This window comes from Anomaloglossus baeobatrachus, chromosome 2 (genome assembly GCF_048569485.1).
Source record: "Anomaloglossus baeobatrachus isolate aAnoBae1 chromosome 2, aAnoBae1.hap1, whole genome shotgun sequence".
Lineage (NCBI taxonomy): Eukaryota > Metazoa > Chordata > Amphibia > Anura > Aromobatidae > Anomaloglossus > Anomaloglossus baeobatrachus.
Genome location: NC_134354.1, coordinates 743,378,349 through 743,399,217, shown reverse-complemented (window position 1 = coordinate 743,399,217; position 20,869 = coordinate 743,378,349). Strand labels below are relative to the sequence as shown.

The 20,869-nt window shown below is 43.2% G+C and overlaps 1 protein-coding gene across 1 annotated transcript in view; it reads left to right on the top strand.

Annotated features, from left to right (window-relative positions):
* The window catches only part of ALKBH8 (alkB homolog 8, tRNA methyltransferase), a 98,761-nt gene extending 78,260 nt beyond the window's left edge, over nucleotides 1-20,501 (top strand). Inside the window, exons 10-12 of the mRNA XM_075337430.1 lie at nucleotides 5,871-6,130; nucleotides 16,151-16,300; nucleotides 19,088-20,501. Of these exons, the coding sequence (XP_075193545.1) occupies nucleotides 5,871-6,130; nucleotides 16,151-16,300; nucleotides 19,088-19,549 (872 nt within the window). The 3' untranslated portion in view covers nucleotides 19,550-20,501. The remainder of the gene's footprint in view (nucleotides 1-5,870; nucleotides 6,131-16,150; nucleotides 16,301-19,087) is intronic.
* Nucleotides 20,502-20,869: the final 368 nt, after the last annotated feature.

The window sequence follows — 20,869 nt, the reverse complement described above, 5'->3', positions numbered from 1 at the left end:
TGCTCATTTAAAATTGATTTACGAAGAGCATTCCACCCTCCCCTAATTTTTACCCCATAGACGGGTCCTCAAATTGTTTTTCCCAAGATTTAAAAAACACTTCCGGGTGCTGTCCTATTAATAGATCACGCATGGCTCCATAAAGAAAAGAGATAGATGATGAAGTTATTGAGTTCTTTACCAGAAAGAGTTAAATACTACCTCCTGGGTCACATCATGCAACTGAGTCATAATACTATATCTCACTTGGTCATATTGGATTAGTTGGTTAGGCCCCAAGCCATACTGCGCTATAATTTCATCTCTACTCAACCATCTAGGCTCTGAGGTGTTCAAGAGATGAGCAACAGTCCTTATACCCCTCACCTTCCACTCTTCAAACAGCTTATTGCTTGTCCCCTGCACAAACTCCGGATTCCCCCATATAGGCAAGGATTTGGATATTTTATAGGGAAGTTTGTAATTTTTCCTCAACGCCTTCCACGCTGCAATTGTGTTTTTAAATAAGGAAGAGTGCTTGATTTTCACTGGGAGATTAGCCTGCCTAGTATGAAGTAATGCCACCAGATCCCAAGGTTGTGCATAGTCTCTCTCAAGCTCCAACGCTGAATAATGCCTAGAGCCTTTAATCCAATCCAATATATATCTAGTCAAACAGGCTATATTGTAACCCCGAATGTTCGGCAAACTCAGACCTCCATGAACCTTAGATGCCATCAACTTCTTAAGCCCTATACGAGGGCGTTTCCCCCTCCAAATGAAGTGTGAAAAAGCTCTATTTAGCTGGACAATATCTTTATGCTTGAGAAGCAGGGGAAGTGTTTGAAGATGATACATTAATTTTGATATCGACATCATCTTAATTCGGTGGACTCTACCAATTAGGTTCAATGGAAGTTCGTGCCATCTTTTAAGATCTTGCTCTATTTGGCTCAGAAGGGGTGGATAGTTTAGACTATAAAGGGTTGCAGGAACCTTACCTATTTTAACTCCCAAGTATGTGATATATGACTTAGCCACTGTAATTCCTTCAAAAGGGATCTGCTCCCGTGTTTGAACATTTGTCCCTCCCAGGTATAGAAGCTCGCACTTTGACGCATTAATCTTGAAGCCTGAGTACGCTCCAAACTCTCGCAAAATTTGTAAAATCTCGGGGACCTGCTGAGCTGGATTCGAAAAGAAAAGCAAAATGTCATCCGCAAAAAAAAGCTGACTGAATTTGTCTATTATTTACAGAAATACCCTGGAAGGTGCTATGTGTAGATAACAATCGTACCAATGGTTCCAGAGCCAGATTAAAAAGTAATGGGGAAAGGGGGCAACCCTGTCTGGTTCCTTTCAGTAACGAAAAAGGGGCTGACAGATATCCTGGAATGTAAACTTGAGCCTTCGGATTTGTGTAAATTTCTCTAATGTAGGTATAAAATGACCCCGAAAAACGCATTTCATCTAGAACTCTATAAAGCCATGACCACTCAATATTATCAAAGGCTTTCTCGGCATCTATTTTAAGCAAAGCGGGAGATTCTCCTTTCAGAGGCCGAAGGTTAACCCTATCCAGGACAAGAAGAACTTTTCTAATATTTAGTGTCCCTCATCTTTTCTGAATGAAACCGGCCTGTGCTGGGGAAATCAATTGGGGAAGAATTATAGCTAGACGATTTGCCATAATCTTTGACATTATCTTCATATCTAGGTTGATAAGTGATATGGGCCTGTACGAACCAGGATCCTTCGGGTCCTTCCCCTGTTTAGGGATCAATTTTATATATGCCCGGTTATTATTTTGGAAAGACGCATTACCGTCTAGTATGCTATTATACAGCTCTAGTAATGTAGGTAAGATCTCTTCCTTTACTGTTTTATAGAATTCTCCCGTAAATCCGTCAGGGCCAGGGGCTTTATAATTGTGCATGGAGTTCATTGTCCCCAATACTTCTTCCCCCGTAATTTTGGCATTCAGAAAAGTGCGATGCTTTTCTGTGAGTCGAGGTAGTATCACTTTAGATAAAAGATTATTATCGGGAAATTTGTCTCGCTTTTCCGACGAATAAAGGTTTCTATAATACGTGCCTAAAGTCTCAATTATTGTCTTAGGGTTTTTGTGTATCTCCCCCTTTTGATTTTTTATTTGCATGGGTCCCTGAGTTATAATCCTATTTTTCGCTAAGTTGGCCAGTATTTTCCCTGCTTTATTTCCAAAGCGATGTAATGTAGCTTCTTGCATTGACCTAGCCATTTGTTCCCGTTTTTCCGCCCACCCATTAAAACCCCTTTGGGCTATTACCCATCTATCTCTATGGTCCCTATCAGGATGCTTTTGAAAAGAAGTATATGCTTCCCTCAGTTTATGGGAGGTTTCAGGAAATTTAAGTTGAGCCTTTTTCTTCAAATAGGAAACATGTGCTATTGTTCTGCCCCATAATACTGCCTTCGCCGTGTCCCATAATAACATAGGTGTGTCTTTATGCTGATCATTATGTACCATATATTCCATCCACCATTCCTTTAATTTCAAGGAAAAATCTTCGTTATCTTTAAGGAAGGAAGGATATCTCCACAGATAGTCCGTTCCTCTGGGATAGATGTTTGCTAGGTCTAGCACCACCGGGGCATGGTCAGAAATCACCAAATCCTGGATAGTAGCTGAGTGGAGCGCACGTACCAGGTTCCCTGAAATAAGAAAGTAGTCAATGCGAGACCAAGAGCTATTAGCATGCGAATAGTGCGTAAAGTCCCTATCCTGAGGGTGCAATAGTCTCCACGCATCCCATAAGGCCGTGGCACTTAACAGAGGACGCGTAACTTTATCATGGCCGCGCGGTACATTTGGGGGGCCTTTAGCGTTCTTCCTGTCCTCTAGCACAGATACCACCGAGTTGAAATCCCCTTCCAATTATTAGATTAAAATGGGCATGTTCTAAAATTTTGGCCTCAAGTCGTTGAAAGAATGATTTGTTGTTTTCGTTTGGGGCATAAATATTAAAGATTTTATAAATTCCTCCAGTGATCTCCACTGAGACCATCTGAACCCTACCTTCCGTGTCCGCATATGTTTCCAGGACTTGAATCTCCTACTGACTAATGTAATAACCCCTGCTTTCCTTTTAACTGAAGATGACCCGTAGACTCCTCCAACCCACAATTTCCCCATCCTCTGCATGTCTGAGCCTTCCAGATGAGTTTCCTGAAGGAGCGCAATGTTCGTAATATCTTAATTCTTTTTTGGGGGGAACGTAACCCCTTAACATTCCAAGTGACTATTCTCATAAAGCACACGTAATAAATGGAAATCCTGCCTTTCGTTTACCATGATTTTGCTGCCCTCCCTTGCCAAAAAAAAAATTCAACCAATTAGACAATTGAACATAATGCTGACTTGCAATAACGAGAGTAGTAGTAATAATAATAACTCTGTGTAAAATCTTCGCTACTTCACTTGAATCCAAAATCCCCAAACATTTCAAACATCTCCCTCCCCTCCCCCCAACTATACCATAATACTCAGACTTCACTTTTTTCTGATCATTTTCCAAACTCAGTCACCCTTATACGTGTATAGCATTTAACCAATATAAAGGAGTGTCCCACCTACAAAGAAAGAGAGAGAAGAAAAAAAAAAAAAGTTCTCTTTCCTTTCCTCCTCCCCAGGCTTCTCCAACCTAAATCAAATACAGGTGTCCCACCTTGAACTTTACACATCAGACATTTGTCTCAGGTTCCCTTAAGTTCCTTGTTTTGTTGTCTCCGGTCCTTCGGGGAAGCTGTAGCGAACTCACAGAGCTCCCTTTGGTCACTCTCTGGTCCGGTGAGTCGTTGCGCCCTTGTCCTGGAGAATTCCTGAGGTCACGAGGACTGCTGATCCGCTCAATAAAGGCCTCTGCCTCCTTTGGGCTTGAGAAAGAATTGTAGGATCCATCCTGATGTCTGATAATCAACGTTGCCGGGTACTTTAACTGGAAGCGTATATTTCTCTTAAATAAGGCTGAGCATATGTATGAGAATGCCCTCCGCTGCCGTGTGTGTGACCTCCGCAGAAAAATCCTCGAAGAGCAAGATGCGCGAGCCTTTCACCTCCAAGGGATGTTTCAATTTCTTGTACGCCTGTAATATTTCCTGTTTATCGGAGAAGTCCAAGTATTTCATTATGACTTGTCTTGGACGTCTGTTATTTTCACTCTCATCACCTCTCCTTGGCGGACCAATGCGGTGCACCCTTTCCACTTTTCTCCTTCCTGCTACTCCCAGGGTTGTAGGAATAGTTGATTCACACAATGTACGTAGCTCACCAACCGGGTAAGTTTCAGGGAGGCCGACAATGCGCAAATTGCTCCTTTTGGAGCGGTTCTCCAGATCGTCCACACTGTCCCTCAGGATCAGTTTCTCCCTGGCCAGACGCATGACTGTAGTATGGTCAGAGCTGAAGTCCTCCTCTAACGTCGACATTCTGGTTTTCATAGCCGCAACCTGTTCCACCGTCTCATCAAGTTGGTTCTGTATGGCACTGAGAGCTGTTGCTATTGATGCTTTAATTGTAGCGGAAATGTCAGGTAGCAAATGATTGGCGACTTCATCAGCCAGACGCTTATAATCCATACCCTCCATCGTTTTGAATACATCCGGGGTCCCCGGGGAATCCTCCATCTCCAACATATGAGTATTTTCAGGTGACCGAGGGACACTTAATTCTGTATGGGAAGTCACAATCTTTTTTTCACACTGTACGCTGGATGTATGAGGATTTTGGGTTTTGGAGCTGCTGCGCAGCAGGTATCTTTCCATCAAGCAGTGAATGAAGGGACGTAAGTTTTGACACTGATTTCGTGTGGGTTGTCAGACAAATCTTGATTCTGCTCCCCATTTTGTTTATTCTCACTTTCACCCCTTTCTCCCCCCTGCCAGAGTTATATGAATTCTCACTGTCCTGTAACTTTGCAGGGATGTATGTTTAAATTTCCCTCCTTCAGCTTCCTTCACTTTCTCAAGAGCTTTGCACTGAGTCTGTATGCCTAGAGATTCAGCACCTGCTTATTAAGCACAGGTCTGGACAGCGATGGGGGATGGGCCCAGGGATTCCCTGCTGTTTTCCTCTGCTCTTTGCAGAACTTGTCAGTAGCGTTTTGTTTGCTGCTTATATCTTATCAGGACTCCAGGAGATTTATTATTTTGCTGCAGGTTAACTGGTTAGTGCTGGCGGAGTGAGTGATCTCTGCATCCGAGGTAAGCCCTCAGCCGTGCCCTGCTCTCTGTGCACAGATCTGATTTTAGTGCAGGGCAGGCTCCGGCGCCATCTTTATCACGCTGCCAGATCTTGAGAGGGAGGGGGAGAGCGAAGTTCACCACTGCTGTTTCAGCTGATTGTCTCCACGGCTCCCCATGAGCTTCCCTGCATGCAGCAACTTCACTCACCGGTGGTATGGAGCGGGGGAGGCTGGTGGGTCGTCTGGTATATATGTCAGAGCTGCAGGGAATGACGGGGCTCAGGCGTCCTGTGTCCTAGATGATCAGCGCAGGATCCGGAAGTCCTTTTTGGATTTTTAACACACCTGATACTTTTAATTTTTGGTTTTCATGTTTCAACAGATCTGTCATTTGATCCTGCAGTCTCTAGTGATAACGAGATTACTCTGCTGGGTCTGTCCAAGTCAGTACAGTAAAGCTTACAAGTGAGATACAAGTAATGTCAGACTGTTGTGACTACTCAAGTGGCCATTGTGAAAACTGGAATATTTTGGGGATGCTTTTCATGAATTGTTATGAAGGATTTAATTGTTTGATAAGACAAGTCGTTTATTGTTTGTAAGAAAAACATAAAACCGTTCTGACAGCATACGATTAAACACTCACCTGCTCTTTATGTGTAATTGCAGCTTTTCCATTAGTGTGTGATAGCCAGCAAGGTTTAGAGAAGAAACCTCCTCCACGAGTCAGTGACTTAGAGCCTGAGTCCCTGGAGAAGGAATATGTTCATAAGGTCTATGAAGATATCGCCGGCCACTTCAGCAGCACAAGACATTCTCCTTGGCCCAAGGTGGTGGACTTCCTTATGAGTTTATCAGCTGGCTCTCTCGTGGCTGATGTGGGCTGTGGTAATGGCAAATATATTGGGGTCAACAAGAATTTATACATGGTATGTTTTTTTTATCTTTTTTTGATTGTAGATTTTTTTAACTCTATTTTCTGAACATGGTGATGTGGCAGCAACCTTTCCTGAGCTGCCTTTTGCAGCAGCTACATGGCCATAGAGAACAATTAAAATGGAGATGTCCATTGATTTGTGTGAGGAAATTTCCAAGACCTACTTTGTGATCTGTTCATGTTCAGAGGTCATTGCTAGAGATGAGCAGACTCCCAGATAACTGGGACAGGCTGGTCCCTTTTCTCTTTTTTGTTAAATCCAGTCCAGAATCTAGTCCCCATATAAGTTTATAGGGACCAGAATCCGAAGATTAAACATGTTGGTAGAAGGTATAAGAAGATAGGAGCAAGCGCGCTGTACTTACCGAGGTTCCGTCATGGCGGTACAATGCTTCCAGGCCGCACATTCAGTTCCAGAGCCGATAATTAACCCTCATTGAATATTCACTGCTTTAACCGCCCACCGGAGCCTTTGGTTGCAGTCAGACGTGCCCCCAGCCTGTGTGACAGCGTGTATGACCAATCACAGACCTGGTCTGCGGGTCTATAGCATGCAGTAAAAATAAATAAATGAATAAAAGAATTGTCGTGCGGTCCCACCATATTATGATACCCAGCACAGATAAAGCCTATGGCTACAGGCTGCAGCCTCCAGTTGTACTCATCTTGGCTGTGTATCAAAATAAGAGGAACCACATGCGTTTTGTTTTTTTTTTCTGTTTTTTAGTTTAAATAAAAAATCAAAATTGGGGACCGCATGTTGTTTTGTTAACCAAGATGAAGCCTGACAGTTGGGGGCTGGTATTCTCAGACTGGGAAAGTCCTTGCTTATTGGGGGCCCCCCAGCCTAAAAATAGCGACCTGCAGCCGCTCCGGGATTGTCATATCTATTAGATGCGACAAGCCTGGCACTTTACCCAGCTTTTCCTCATTGCCCTGGTGCGGTGAGGAAATAAGGAGTTAATAGCAGCCCACCGCATTTATTTATTTTTATACCGTGATACTGACCCGCATACAGGGCCTGTGATTGTTTGCAGTCAGATGCTGTCACACAGGCTGGGGGCGTGTCTGATTGCAACCAATCACAGACACCAGGCCGGCTGGTGGGCGGGGAAAGCAGTGCATATTGCTGAGTGTCCCAGGACGTGAAGGAGAGGCTGCGGGAGCAGTGTACAGCTGTGACGGAGCCTCGGTAAGTATGAAGCGCTCACTTCAATCTTATTTATTTTTCCTTTATTTTTTGAGTGCCGGATCATACACCCAGAATCATGGGCCCTAGCCCAGCACCCGGGTACCTTTGAAACCGCGCGGATCCAGACTTCTACCATCCGGGTCGACTCATCACTAGTCATTGTGCAGGGAGGTTCTGGAGGTGCGTTCTGACCTCACCAATTGTGAATGGTGGCTCCTGTGTTATTGATATATAGGTGTCATCTAATATTGTAATCACGCCTGTGATGATAATGAGACTAGTGAAATGATCTCTACCGGAGTTTCAATTTTTTATAGGGCTCAGTAGTCAGAATCTAAACTGCAAGATTTAAAAAAAAAAAAAAAAACACAAAAATTCTAAAGAAATGTGCGGTCTAGGGGCGGTCTGGTCTGCTAGGTATCGCTGCTCTCCAGTCCAGCTCCTCATCTCTGCAGCGTTCGCCATCCTCATTCTACCCAGCCCAGTGTGGATGACGCGTCCTACATGATCCACTCTGGCCTCCATTACGCTCTTGCTCAGGCGCACTTTCACCCGCCCTGCTCAGGTCAGATCAAAGTACTGTAATGCGCAGGCGTGAAAGGTGAAAGATCGCCCACGCATGCACACTACAATATTTTGATCTGCCTTCAGCAGGGTAGAGAGAAGTGCGCATGCGCAGGACCTCAATGCCAGTGGTGGTCGCAGCTTAGAGGGAGCAAATCTGGTGACAGGTTTCCTTTAAACTACATCAATATAAAGCCCACCATACATATGAGATGACTATCAGCAGAACAACGCTTTGGCTGATCTTTTGGTTGGCCATCATCTCGGCCTTTTCTCCCACACACAAGCTTTTGTTTGACCATGCTCTCTATAATGGAGCCGCCGGCAGACATGTTAGGCAGCAGCTTATCTCCGGGAGAACAAATTAATCATTACTCCAAAATCGGGCATTCCATATCAATACTTCCCCCGACAATAAATTTACCGGGACTCCCATACACATTAAAGTGTTTCCCGAACCTGTTGATATTGGTGCTTTTGGCCGACATTAGTCTTAAGACATGCGTTCACACCTAACCATTATAAAGATAGCCTTCTGTTTGACCTCTGGCACCTCCACCAATCTGCAGAATGAAGTTATCAATGGCCCTTGAGCTTTTCACATGCACAGTGGTGTTTTGGCAACTTGTAGTTCATAACAATCTCAATTTTGGGAATGGGGCAGTGGTGTAACTTTTCACACAGTGGGTGGTCAGGAATGCCGCTATGCAGTCAACCGTACAAGTGGATAAAATTAAAGGCTGCTTTACACACAGCAATATGGCTAGCGATCTCGTTAGCGATGTGACATGCCAGATCGTAGATACGATTTGCCGAGATCGCACATAGGTCGTTTTGTGACCGGCGCTACAAAAACGACCTATGTGCGTTCTCAGCAAATCGTATCTACGATCTGGCGTGTCACATCGCTAACGAGATCGCTAGCGATATCGTTGTGTGTAAAGCAGCCTTTACTTTGCATCATATCTTAGCAGAAAAATATGTTTCTTTCTCAACACCCCCCCCCCCTTGCTTCCTGAACTTACCATCCTGAAAACAAACCCAGCTAGGTTGGTGAAAACAAGATAGATTTCCAGCTTACTGAGAGGTCAGATTACAGCTGCCTATTAAAGTCTATGGAGAAGGGAGTGTGAGGAGCATAAGGAAAGGAGAGAACATGAAGTGTGACACACACACAGATAATTCTGCTCCTTTTTCTCAATCTCACTTCAGAGCTGGATTCACTGTTACACTGCTCACTGCTGCTGTATAATATCTTCTATGATGTTTCTGCTGATTCTGGACACATGCTACATAGAGACAGGACGCAGGAACCCTTCATATCTCTGTGTGCTGTGTATGGGAGACATCATACCTGTTAGTCTTTACCTCGTTGCGTAAGAACAACTGACATTTTGAGAAAACTGGTGAAAAATGAAGTTATAATGGCCAAAAGTAGTGTAGTAGTAGTATTCTTCATACACACACACACATACACACACGCTTATTATGAAAAGTCTCTTCATGAGGATCTTTCACAAAATGTTCCATGTTGGACCTATCATGCGCAAGCAGCAACATGGAAGTTCATAAGGAGCTTTGATTATGTCATGTTCAGAATGCTCCTTCTGCACTTCTATGTGCTGCTTGCTTATGATTGGTCAACGTCATACAGGTGGCAGAAGTGCCCACCCCCAGTGGAAAGGATCTATTAACACCTACTAGGACTACAAAGGGTATTCCCATCTTCAAGATCCTATCCCAATATGAAGTAGGTATTATAATAATATGAGCAAATACCTCCAATTAGAAAGGTAGTATAGTTTCCCTTATGTGCAGGGCATTGAAGCTTAGGTGTCCATGCCAACGACCACAAATATAGTGACAGTTAATTTGTTAGTTGCTCGTGGTCCTAACCATGGACACCTAAACTGCAATGCCCTGCAAATGAGGTCAGAGACCTAACTAATCAGTAGAGCTATACTACATTTGTAATTGTAGGTATTTGCTAATATTATTATTATTATTATTAGCTGTAATACCCGGCATTGCCCGGGATTGTAACTGTTTCTCTGTCTCTCTCCCAGTCTGTCTCTTTCCCTGTCTGCCTCTGTCTTTGTCTGTCTTTCCCTGTCTGCCCCTTTCTGTCTGTGCCTGTCTGTCTCTCTGTCTCTCAGTCTGTCTCTGTCTATCCGTTTCTCCACCGACATCATATTACCTCACACATAAGCTTCTTATACTAACAGTTTCCTTTGTTCCTATAGCAACCAATCACAGCTCCTATTAATAACCTGTATCTCCCAGCTCTATTCACTTTAATGGAGGCAGGTTTTTTGGAGAGTAACTGTAAAGCGCGGGGTTAAATTTTCCCATCAAAACATAGTCTATGATGTTCCCTGAGTCAGATGGAGTGTCTGTGCAAAATTTTGTTATTGTAAATGCGACAGCGCAGATTCCTTTAGCAGACATACATATATACTGTACATACACACCCATACACTCAGTTTTATATATTAGATTACAACTACTTCTGATAAATAAGGGTATAGGATCTTGGTGATGGGAATACCGCTTTAACTTTAGTTAACATTTGATTCCTAAAATCTCCACAACTGAGAGGAAAAATAAAAAAAACAACAAAACAAACAACTTTTTTTTCTCTTGTTCAACATAAAATAAATTGGTGCAACGTCCCTGAAGACAGCATGCTGCAAGGGTTAGCACATAGAATTCAGGTATGCCTGTCTTGTCAAGGTCCAATCTGTTGTTTATTTGCTATCTTTGTTTAAGCAGCAGAACTTCTCATTGCTCAGACTACAAGGAAGTCCTGCACATCCCCTCCTGTAATTGACACCTCACTATAAATGTAGAGAGCCTGGTGTTGGCTGGTTCACCTCTCTCAGCTCTGCTACATGGCTAAATCTAAAAATTCTATATTGTGTCATAACGGCTGCACCGAGTAATCTATTGTTGGAATCAGAGTCTCTGTCTCTACATCATGCATCTCTCAGATGAAATAGCAAAAACTTGCTGACGGATTCGCTTTAAATGACGGGTACGGGTACCGTAGCGTCTTAATTCTAATGTTCAGCAGGCGAATTGCCATGATCATTAATATTCTAATGATACTATGGTGACAAATGGTTGTAACAGGGTGAGGTCTCTGTAGCTTTTCCATCAAACATTCCCACTGGTAAAAGGCAGCATTTAAAGGGAATCTGTCACCTGGTTTTTGCTCCCCCATCTGAGAGCAGCATGATGTAGAGACAGAGACAGTGATTCCAACGATGTGTCACTTACTGAGCTGTTTGCTGTCATTTTGATAAAATCAATGTTTTCTCTGCTGCAGATCAAGCAGTTATACATAGCTTATGAAAATGCTGGACTACGTGCAGCACGCCAATTAGTCCTGTAATGATAATCTCCTGCTGATTAACAGTGATTTTTTTCAAAACAGCACTAAGCAGCTCAGTAAGTGACATCGCTGGAATCAGGATCTCTGCCCCTACATTATCATGCTTTCAGATTAGGTGGCAAAAACCTGGTGACAGATTCTCTTCTATGGTAGGAGAGGGCTTCAGATATCGCAGTCTTTCTCTCTTATATGAACCCTGATATTTGTCCTTCGGGCTCTGGCAGATTTATTTCACCTGTTTTGTTCGGCCTACATTTCCTTATCCCTCCGTTACCGAATCCTTTCTAAATAAATAAGACTGAGGATCTGAAATGAGCTGTAACCTGTAATTAACAGCTCCCGTAAACTGTAATTGAGACCCATAACTCAGCCGTCTTCCCTCTTTGTCATTTTTGCGATATTTTTATGTGGTCAGAGGCGAGGACAGAAAGCAAGTCTGAGGCGAGATGTATCTGATGCTATTTATATGCAAATGACAGAGTAATGCGCGTTGTTCCCTTCAATTAGCTGACAATTCATTATCACCTCTCCGTGTGCTCGGATCACTCTCAAGGTCACTTTTCTCTCCCTTCTTGTTCCACATAATCAGTACATTTTCCACATGACCGTTTGGTTAAACGCTGCCTTCATTTTCTGGCTTTTCTCTTGTAAATATTCTTGACGGCTTCCTGTCCCTGATCCCGTGAGAAAAAAAAAAATCAAAAGTCCAGAATGACATCTTTTTGGTCACCGCAACATTGCAATAAAATGCAATAAGGGGCGATCAAAACATCACATTACCCAAAAATGGTGTAATTAAAAATATCAGCAAATGGTGCAAAAACATAAGCCGTCACTGAGCCCCAGATCCCGAAAAATGAGAACGCTATTCTGTGCTGCGGGCAGTGCGCTGCTCTGTGCTGCGGGCAGTGCGCTGCCGTGGGCAGTGCGCTGCTCTGTGCTGCGGGCTGTGCGCTGCGGCTCTGTGCTGGGGGCTGTGGGCTGTGTCCTGCGGGCTGTTGTTGGTAAGGCAGAGGACATCCTGAAGACGTCGGAGGTGCGGGCTTCAAAGAAATGGCACCATGGACTTCAGGAAAATGACTGTGGAGGTGGTGCATGCGCAGATAGAGATCTCAGCTCTCTGAGATCTCAATCTGCGCCACCTCCGCAGCCATTTTCCTGAAGTCCATCGTGTCAGAGGCAGCGCAGGTAGAGATCTCGGCTTTAAGATCTATTTCGCCCGCCTCCACAGCCATTTGCCAGGGAAGCCATGGAGGCCGCCTCCTCAGTCATTTGCTGGGAGATCCATGGTGCCCTCCTCTTGCCACCGTGACACACAAGCAACGGGCCCACAGCAATTGAAAGCATCACTCAACTGGTGCCGGTGCTGCAGGAAGTCGGCGACAGAAGCGGCACCCAACTCCTGTGACTCCACGCCACCGCCGCAGTGCTCCCTGGTAAGCTAGATTCACTTTCTAAGATGCCCCCCTATTTTCCCCACACTTTTGGAGGAAAAAAAAGTGCCTCTTAAAAAGCGAAAAAATATGTATTTTATTTTTTCAATCACTATATTAAAAAAAAAAAAATAAAAAAAAAAAATCTTACAATTTTTACACTGACCACTGAGTCAAATATTAATATATTAGACCCTTACCACCTGTTGGGCAAATGGAAAATGGCAATGCACTGACTCATACCCCATTTGATTGTATGGCAGTATTATCTGAGAATGCACTAATCTAGGATAATAGTCATTATGAGGGGAGGGTGAGGAGAGAAGCTGTGATATCATGGATTGTGAATGCTGGAGCCTGTGTTATCTGCTATATATAATGGTGTTACTTTCTATTGTAAATAATCCAGAAAGTCATTATTAAACCCCCATGATAACACACTACATTGAGAGGCCTAAGGGTACCTTCACACTTTAGCGATGCAGCAGCGATCCGACCAGCGATCTGACCTGGTCAGGATCGCTGCTGCATCGCTACATGGTCGCTGGTGAGCTGTCAAACAGGCAGATCTCACCAGCGACCAGTGACCAGCCCCCAGCCAGCAGCGACGTGCAAGCGACGCTACGCTTGCACGGAGCCGGCGTCTGGAAGCTGCGGACACTGGTAACTAAGGTAAACATCGGGTATGGTTACCCGATGTTTACATTAGTTAGCAGCGCACACCGCTTAGCTTTGCTCTCCTAGCCACAGTACACATCGGGTTAATTAACCCAATGTGTAATGCAGCTACATGTGCAGAGAGCAGGGAGCCGAGCACACTGCTTAGTGCTGGCTCCTTGCTCTCCTAGCTACAGTACACATCGGGTTAATTAACCCGATGTGTAATGCAGCTACATGTGCAGAGAGCCGGAGCCGGCAGCACAGGCAGCGTGAGAGCTGCGGAGGCTGGTAACTAAGGTAAATATCGGGTAGCCACCTTGGTTACCCGATGTTTATCTTGGTTACAGCTTACCGCAGCTGTCAGACGCCGGCTCCTGCTCCCTGCTCGCTTCAGTTCGTCGCTCTCTCGCTGTCACACACAGCGATCTGTGTGTCACAGTGGGAGAGCGCCTTTGAAGAAAACGAACCAGGGCTGTGTGTAACGAGCAGCGATCTCGCAGCAGGGGCCAGATCGCTGCTCAGTGTCACACACAGCGAGATCGCTAATGAGGTCACTGCTGCGTCACAAAAAAACGTGACTCAGCAGCGATCTCGGCAGCGAGCTCGCTGTGTGTGAAGCACCCCTAAAGGTGGCTTTACACACTGCAACATCGCAAACGACATCGCTGTAACGTCACCGGTTTTGTGACGTTACAGCGACCTCCCCAGCGACATTGCAGTGTGTGAAACACATCAGCGACCTGGCCCCTGCTGTGAAGTTGTCATCGCTACAAATCGTTCAGGACCATTCTTAGGTCCTTTGTTTCCCGCTGTGCAGCATGATCGCTAGAAAGTTTCAGTGTGTAAAGAGGACTTTACAGCGACTTCCCTTTCAAAAAGCTGCTTTACAACGTCCCCAACAACCAGCTAGGTCGCTCTGCAGGTCCGGATCGCTGTTGCGTCGTTGGCCAGGTTTGCCTGTTTGACAGCTCACCAGAGACTTTGTAGCGATCCCGGCCAGGTTGGGATCGCTGGTGGGATCGCTAGAAAGTTTCAGTGTGTAAACCCAGCTTTACACATATTCCCCAGTACATTCCAAATTCCATAGTATCTTTTTATTTTTTATATCTTTGTATTTTTATTATTCTGTTTTTTCATCCTAGAATTTTATTCCTAAATTGACAACTGGGCGTTATTACAGGGGGCGTGTCCATGCTCTGTCTGCACTGATTGGACAGTGTGAGATTATGCAGACACACCCCCAACTGATCACACCCAGATGTCGATTTTTCCCTATATTGCCAGGGGGATAACAGAGGAAAGTCACAGCATAAACTTCTGAGAAAAGAGGATACAGAATTATAGAAAATAAAATTAAAACAGACGTGTCAGTGGCGCTGTCAGATCTTTGTTAACTAAATTGAAATTCCAAGATCTTTCCTTATTGAGGTTACTTACGGCTCTTGCCAAATTGTAAGGTACAAATAAATCTTGTAAGGAGCTCATGCTGTGTCTAGCAGCCAATCAGAACAAGCAGAGCTGTCATTTAAAATATGGCAGAGGACAGAATACGAATCGGAAATAAAACCGGGCACTCCCAAATGGATGCAAAAAAGGGCTGCACAAATAAATTCACCCTTTTTTCCATCCACTTGGTAATACCCAGCTTTATTTCTTATCTTATGGACTTGGACCCTTTCGGTGCACCCCTACTTTGGCCAAGAGTGTCACGGTATTTCATATAGAATAGGAATCGGAGCCTGGGGTGAAACAAGACATCTTTCTGATATCCTGACTTTCAATGGACATCATAGCTAAGCTGTAATCCCGAATTATACCTACGGTTTAGGGCTTATTCAGGTATCAGTGATTTTTTTTTTTTATGTACTCAAAGAAAAGGCCCAATTTTTGTCAGGGTTTTGATTCAGATTTTCATCAGCGTTTGGTCGATGTTTGATCACTGATATTCTCGTTTTCTGGAAAAAAAATTGCAAATCATCTTTTACCCATTATGATGATAAAAGAAAGGAAAAAAAGAAAAAAACATTTGTGACTCGAATCAAAAGTGGACATTTTTTCATTACTTTTTTTTGTGACCATGCAATTCACAAAGAAAAACAGACATCTGAACAGCCCCAAAGACTATAATGAAAAACACGGATAGAACCCAGAAGTGAAAAATGGATATCTGTATGAGACATTAATTGGTGTAGAAAAAAAGATTAAAAAAACAACTAAGGCCTTGTGCGCACAGTGCGTTTTCGATGCAGATTTCAGCACAAATCTGCATGTGTATCTTTATGCCAGCAAAGTCATTGAGAATTCTGAAGTTCTGTGTGCATGTTGCTTATTTTTTTCCTTGCAGATTTGGTGCAGAAAATAATCTGCAGTATATCATTTTTTGGTGCATTTTTGCCCTTCTACCCATTGACATCATTTTAAAAAAAAAATGCACGGCACAAAAATATGCCAAAATCACATGCATTTTTTGGTGTGGTTTTTTTTCTGCCAGAACATGCAGATTTGATTCAGAAAATGTCTGCACCAAATCTGCAATGTGCGCACATAACCTAACTGTTTAGTTATGTGCGCACATTGCAGGTTTGGTGTAGAAACAGAAACATTTAGAAAAGTTGTGTTTAAATTTACATATTCATGGAGTAAGTGACAAAAAAATAAACCTATACTCCTGGAATGGGGTCTCTTTGGGGTCTCTTTTGTACCATGGCAGTGATGTGACTCTTTTGGATGTCTCCTGTAGATTGTAATGCTATCGTTTTCTCTCCACAGATCGGCTGTGACCGCAGTAAGAACCTTGTGGACATTTGTGGAGACAGACAATTTGAGGCCTGCGTGTGTGATGCCTTGTCTGTTCCTTTCAGAAGTGGCTCCTTTGACGCCTGCATCTCCATAGCTGTGATCCACCACTTTGCCACAGAGGTATGGCATCCTTCAATCAGCCTTGTAGAGTATAAAAAATCACACTGGGTTTTCTATTGTCACAAAAGTACCAGGAGAATATTAACCGTACAATTTGTTATGTAATTTCTCCTAAGTACAGGGATACCTCAATGTAGTGGAAAGCTACTGTTTGGGAACACGACAGGGCTTGGAATAGAAGGAGCAACATTGGACATGTGGAACTCAAAATTGGCTGGAAGAGATAGCAGATGCCATATTGCCTTTACAGAGCCTCTGATGTGCCTAAACAGTGGATACCGCCACAAGTGTCCCCATTTTGGAAACCACACCCCTCAGATTGCTTTATGCTGATATGCAAATATATGAACCTGTATACACAAGTTTTTTTTCCACTTCTTGAATTGCTTGAGAAAGGCTGTCAAGCCGAAATGTTGCCTGTTGCACATATGACTTCTTATAAGTTTCACTTTACAATAATAATAATAATATTTATTTATACAGTGCCAACATATTCTGCAGTGCAAATACAATAATTGTTGCAAAAATGATCACCCTGCTCGTAAGAGCTTACAATCTACAATGAGGTGGGGGTGACAAAAAGTACAGGTGCTTATTTACAATGATGGTCCTTCATCTTGCATAAATGGGGGATAGATAAGGGGTGCATTGCCAGCCAATCTTTGTAATGCTTTTGGGTGCGGTGGAGTTTGATGGAGTGTTATGTTCAGCGAAATAGTGGAGTGTATATATATGAAAGGAATTCGAATACAGAACGTGGTAGGCTGCTCTAAAAAGGTGTGTTTTTAGGAAGCGTCTAAAACTGTGTAAGTTGTGGTTAGTCCTAATTTCTTGGGATAGAGCATCAAGAGAATTGGTGCAACTCGGGAGAGGTCTTGGAGCTTGGAGTGGGAGGTTTGGATTAGTATGGATGTTAGTCGAAAGTCGCTTGTGGAGTGCAGAGAACAGGTAGGGTGACAGACAGAGATGAAGGTGGAGATGTAGGTGGGTGCCATGTTGTAAAGAGCTTTGTGGGTGATACAGATAAGAGTGGAGATGTAGGGGGGCGCACTGTGGAGAGCTTTGTGGGTGAGAACAAGCAATTTGAAGTGGATCCTATAATGTATGGGCAGCCAGTGCAATGACTGGCACAGAGCGGAAGCATCCAAATAATGATTAGCCAGATAGGTGACCCTGGCTGCAGCATTGAGGATGGACTGTAGAGGAGAAAGTCTAGTTAGGGGGAGGCCAATTAATAGAAAATTACAATAATTAAGGCGGGAGTGGATCAGGGCCACCGTGATGGTTTTTGTTGCTTCCAAGGTGAGAAACGGGCAGATTCTAGAGATGTTCTTCAGGTGCAGACGACAAGAGCAGGCGAGAGACTGTATATAGGAGACAAAGGAAAAATAGGTGTGAAATATAATACCCAGACAGCGAGACTGCTGCTTAGGTGTTTTTGTGGTGCCGCGCACTGAGAGGGAGATATCAGATTTAGGGTTAGGTTAGTGAACGTCGGGAGCAGAAGAAGTTCAGTTTTGAAAAGGTTGAGTTACAAATAAAGAACGGACATGATGTTGGAAACTGCGGAGAGACAGTTGCTGGTGTTCTGTAGTACAGCGTGGGTGAGGTCAGGAGATGAAGTGTATAGTTGTGTGTCATCAGCATAAAGATTGTACAGGAAGCCAAATTTGCTGATGGACTGTCCAATTGGGGCAATGTAGAGAGAGAAGAGGGTCAAGGACTGAACCCTGAGGGAAGGACCCCAACAGTGAGAAGAAGAGAAGATGATGTGGAGCCAGTGAATTATACACTGAAAGAGTGGTCAGAAAGATAGTAAGAGAACCAGGAGAAAGCAGTGTAATTTAAGTTGATTGAGTCTTTTATTGAGTATTTTTATTTTTTATTGAGTGGAGCATACCGAATAGGAGATGGTGGTCAACAGTGTTGAAGGCTGCAGAGAGATCCAGAAGAATAAGCAGAGAGTTTTCACCATTATGTTTTGCTGTCAAAATGTCTTTGGTTACTTTGATGAGGGCAGTTTCTGTAGAATGTAGGGAGCGGAAGTCAGACTGCAATGTATCTAAAAGAAAATGAGTGGAGAGGTAACGGGGGAGGCGGGAGTAGACCAGGCGCTCCAAGAGTTTAGTTATGAGGAGGAGATTGGAGACTAGACTGTAGTTTTTTGGGCAGAGTATGAGTCAAGAGGATATTTTTTTAATAATGGAGTAATGATAGAGTGTGAAGAGATTGAAGATTTTAGTTAAAAGAATATTGAGTATAGGACAGAGGGACTTGAGTTAGGTGTGAGGGAAAGGGGTCAGTAGTGCATTTAGTAGGAGGAGGAGGAGGAGAAGAGAGGAGCCTGGAGACTTCTTCTTCTGTGATTGGGTCAAATATGGAGAGTGAGACAGATGAGAAGTTGGGAGGGATGGGAATCACGACGCTTGGTGGCAGGGAGCCAATCTCCCAATGTATATTTTCTATTTTCTCTGTGACATTGAAGGCCAGATCATCAGCACAAAATTCTGTGATTGGGACCTGCACTTTGGGACTAAGGAGAGAGTAAAAGGTGTCAAAACTTTTTTTTTTTTGGATTGTTGTATAGTGAGGAGATCAGGGTGGTAACGTTTGATAGTTTTCCATTTTTGAGTACCACCTGCTTAATTTACTTTTATATTATTTGATTTTTGAGCTACAGCCAGCAGGCTAGCACCTATGTTTAACTCTGAAGCTGGTGCTGCTTCATTTGTTTTTGCTTACAGTATATCGAATATATATTGGTAGATGTTTTTTTTTTACTTGCAGGAAAGAAGACTGGCAGCGATACAAGAATTAATCAGTCTCCTAAAAGCAGGAGGAAAAGCTCTTATTTATGTGTGGGCGATGGAACAAGAGTACAAGAAGAACAAGTCAAAGTACCTGAAGGAAGGCAAAACTTCTGACGAGGCGATCCTGCAGAATGCCAAGTGTGATCAGACTCACCAGGAGTCAGGCACCGCGCTCCCTATACACACAAACAGGACTGCATTCGATTCTCAGGACCTTCTAGTTCCTTGGCATCTGAAAGCAAACAATCAATCTAGAAATAATGAAGGTACTAATGCCAAGGAGGAAAACCATCTGGTGCCGGGCTCTGTGTATCACCGGTATTATCATGTCTACCGAGAAGGGGAGCTGGAAGCGTTGTGCAGAAGAGTCACAGGTGTCACCGTCCAGCAGAGTTACCACGATCAGGGAAACTGGTGTGTAATTATAGAGAAGTTATGACACAAAAGGAAAAACTAGACTTGAACTACAATTGCAAAAATCATTATGAGATGCTCTAATTTTCACAGCGTTGGACTAAAGTTTGTATTTTATTGTTTTTATACGTCATCGCCTTTGTACAATAAAGAAAATACAGTGGGTGAAATAAGTATTGAACACATCACCAATTTTATAAGTTAATATATTTCTAAAGGTGGTATTGACATGAGTTTTTCACCAGATGTCGTTAACAAGCAATCCAATACACAGTCAAAAAAATAAAAACATACATATCCATAAATTATGTGTAATAATGAGAAATGATACTGGGAAAAGGTATTGAACACACTTTCTGAGATTTAATTAATCGTTTGTGAAAAAGCCTTTGTTGATAACGACAGTTTCAAGACAGCTCCTGTATGGCGAAACTAGTCACATGCATTGCTCAGGTGTGATTTTGGTCCATTTGTCCACACAAACACACTTTAAATGCTGAAGGTCTCGTTGGCTCCTTCTATGAACTTTGAGCTTTAGTTCTGTTGAGGTTAAAATGAGACTCAAGCGGTCTCTCTCTGGATCTGACTGCTGTTCCAAATTATATTGTCGTGTGTGCACAGCGAGAAAGAATAACAATTAGTTGAATCAATTATGACTCTCTCTCCCACGACTGACGAGCCGACTGAAACTTTTAATCTTAGACAAAGCCTTTTACAGTGAGGGTGTATACAAAAGTTTAGTTTAATCAAGTATCGTAGGTCGGGGCTTCAAGACGTATAGAAATTAGCATAATCTCTTCTGGATTGGTCAGTCCAAGCTCTAGGAATTTCTCCTTTGTTCATCATCTCAGGTGTAGACAGGATATGGCAGCCATCTTCAAATTACATATACTGGTATATACTGTGTTAAGGAAAATCACTAAATATGCAATATACATATATACGTGTTAGTAAGGAAGAAAAGCATTCATAAATATGTGTGTTAGTTTACATCTAATAAACTATATACCTGAGTCTATGAAATGGCTGAATTAAGTATTTCTGGTTACTTAATTCTTATCCTCAACAGTTCCTTCCATAAATTTTCTACTGGATTCAGGTCAGGTGATTGGCTCGACCATTCTACCAGCTTTATTTTCTTTGTGTTTGGGATCATTGTCTTGCTGAAATGTCCATCTTTTTCCATCTTCGACATCTTGTTAGATGGCAGCAGATTTGTATCAAGAATGTCTACACATGTCCATAAATCCATCCTTCAATAACAAAGTTTGCCAGTGCCGTATGCTGAAAAACAGACCGACACGATATTCCTATCTTCAAACTTCACTGTAGGTATGGTGTTGAA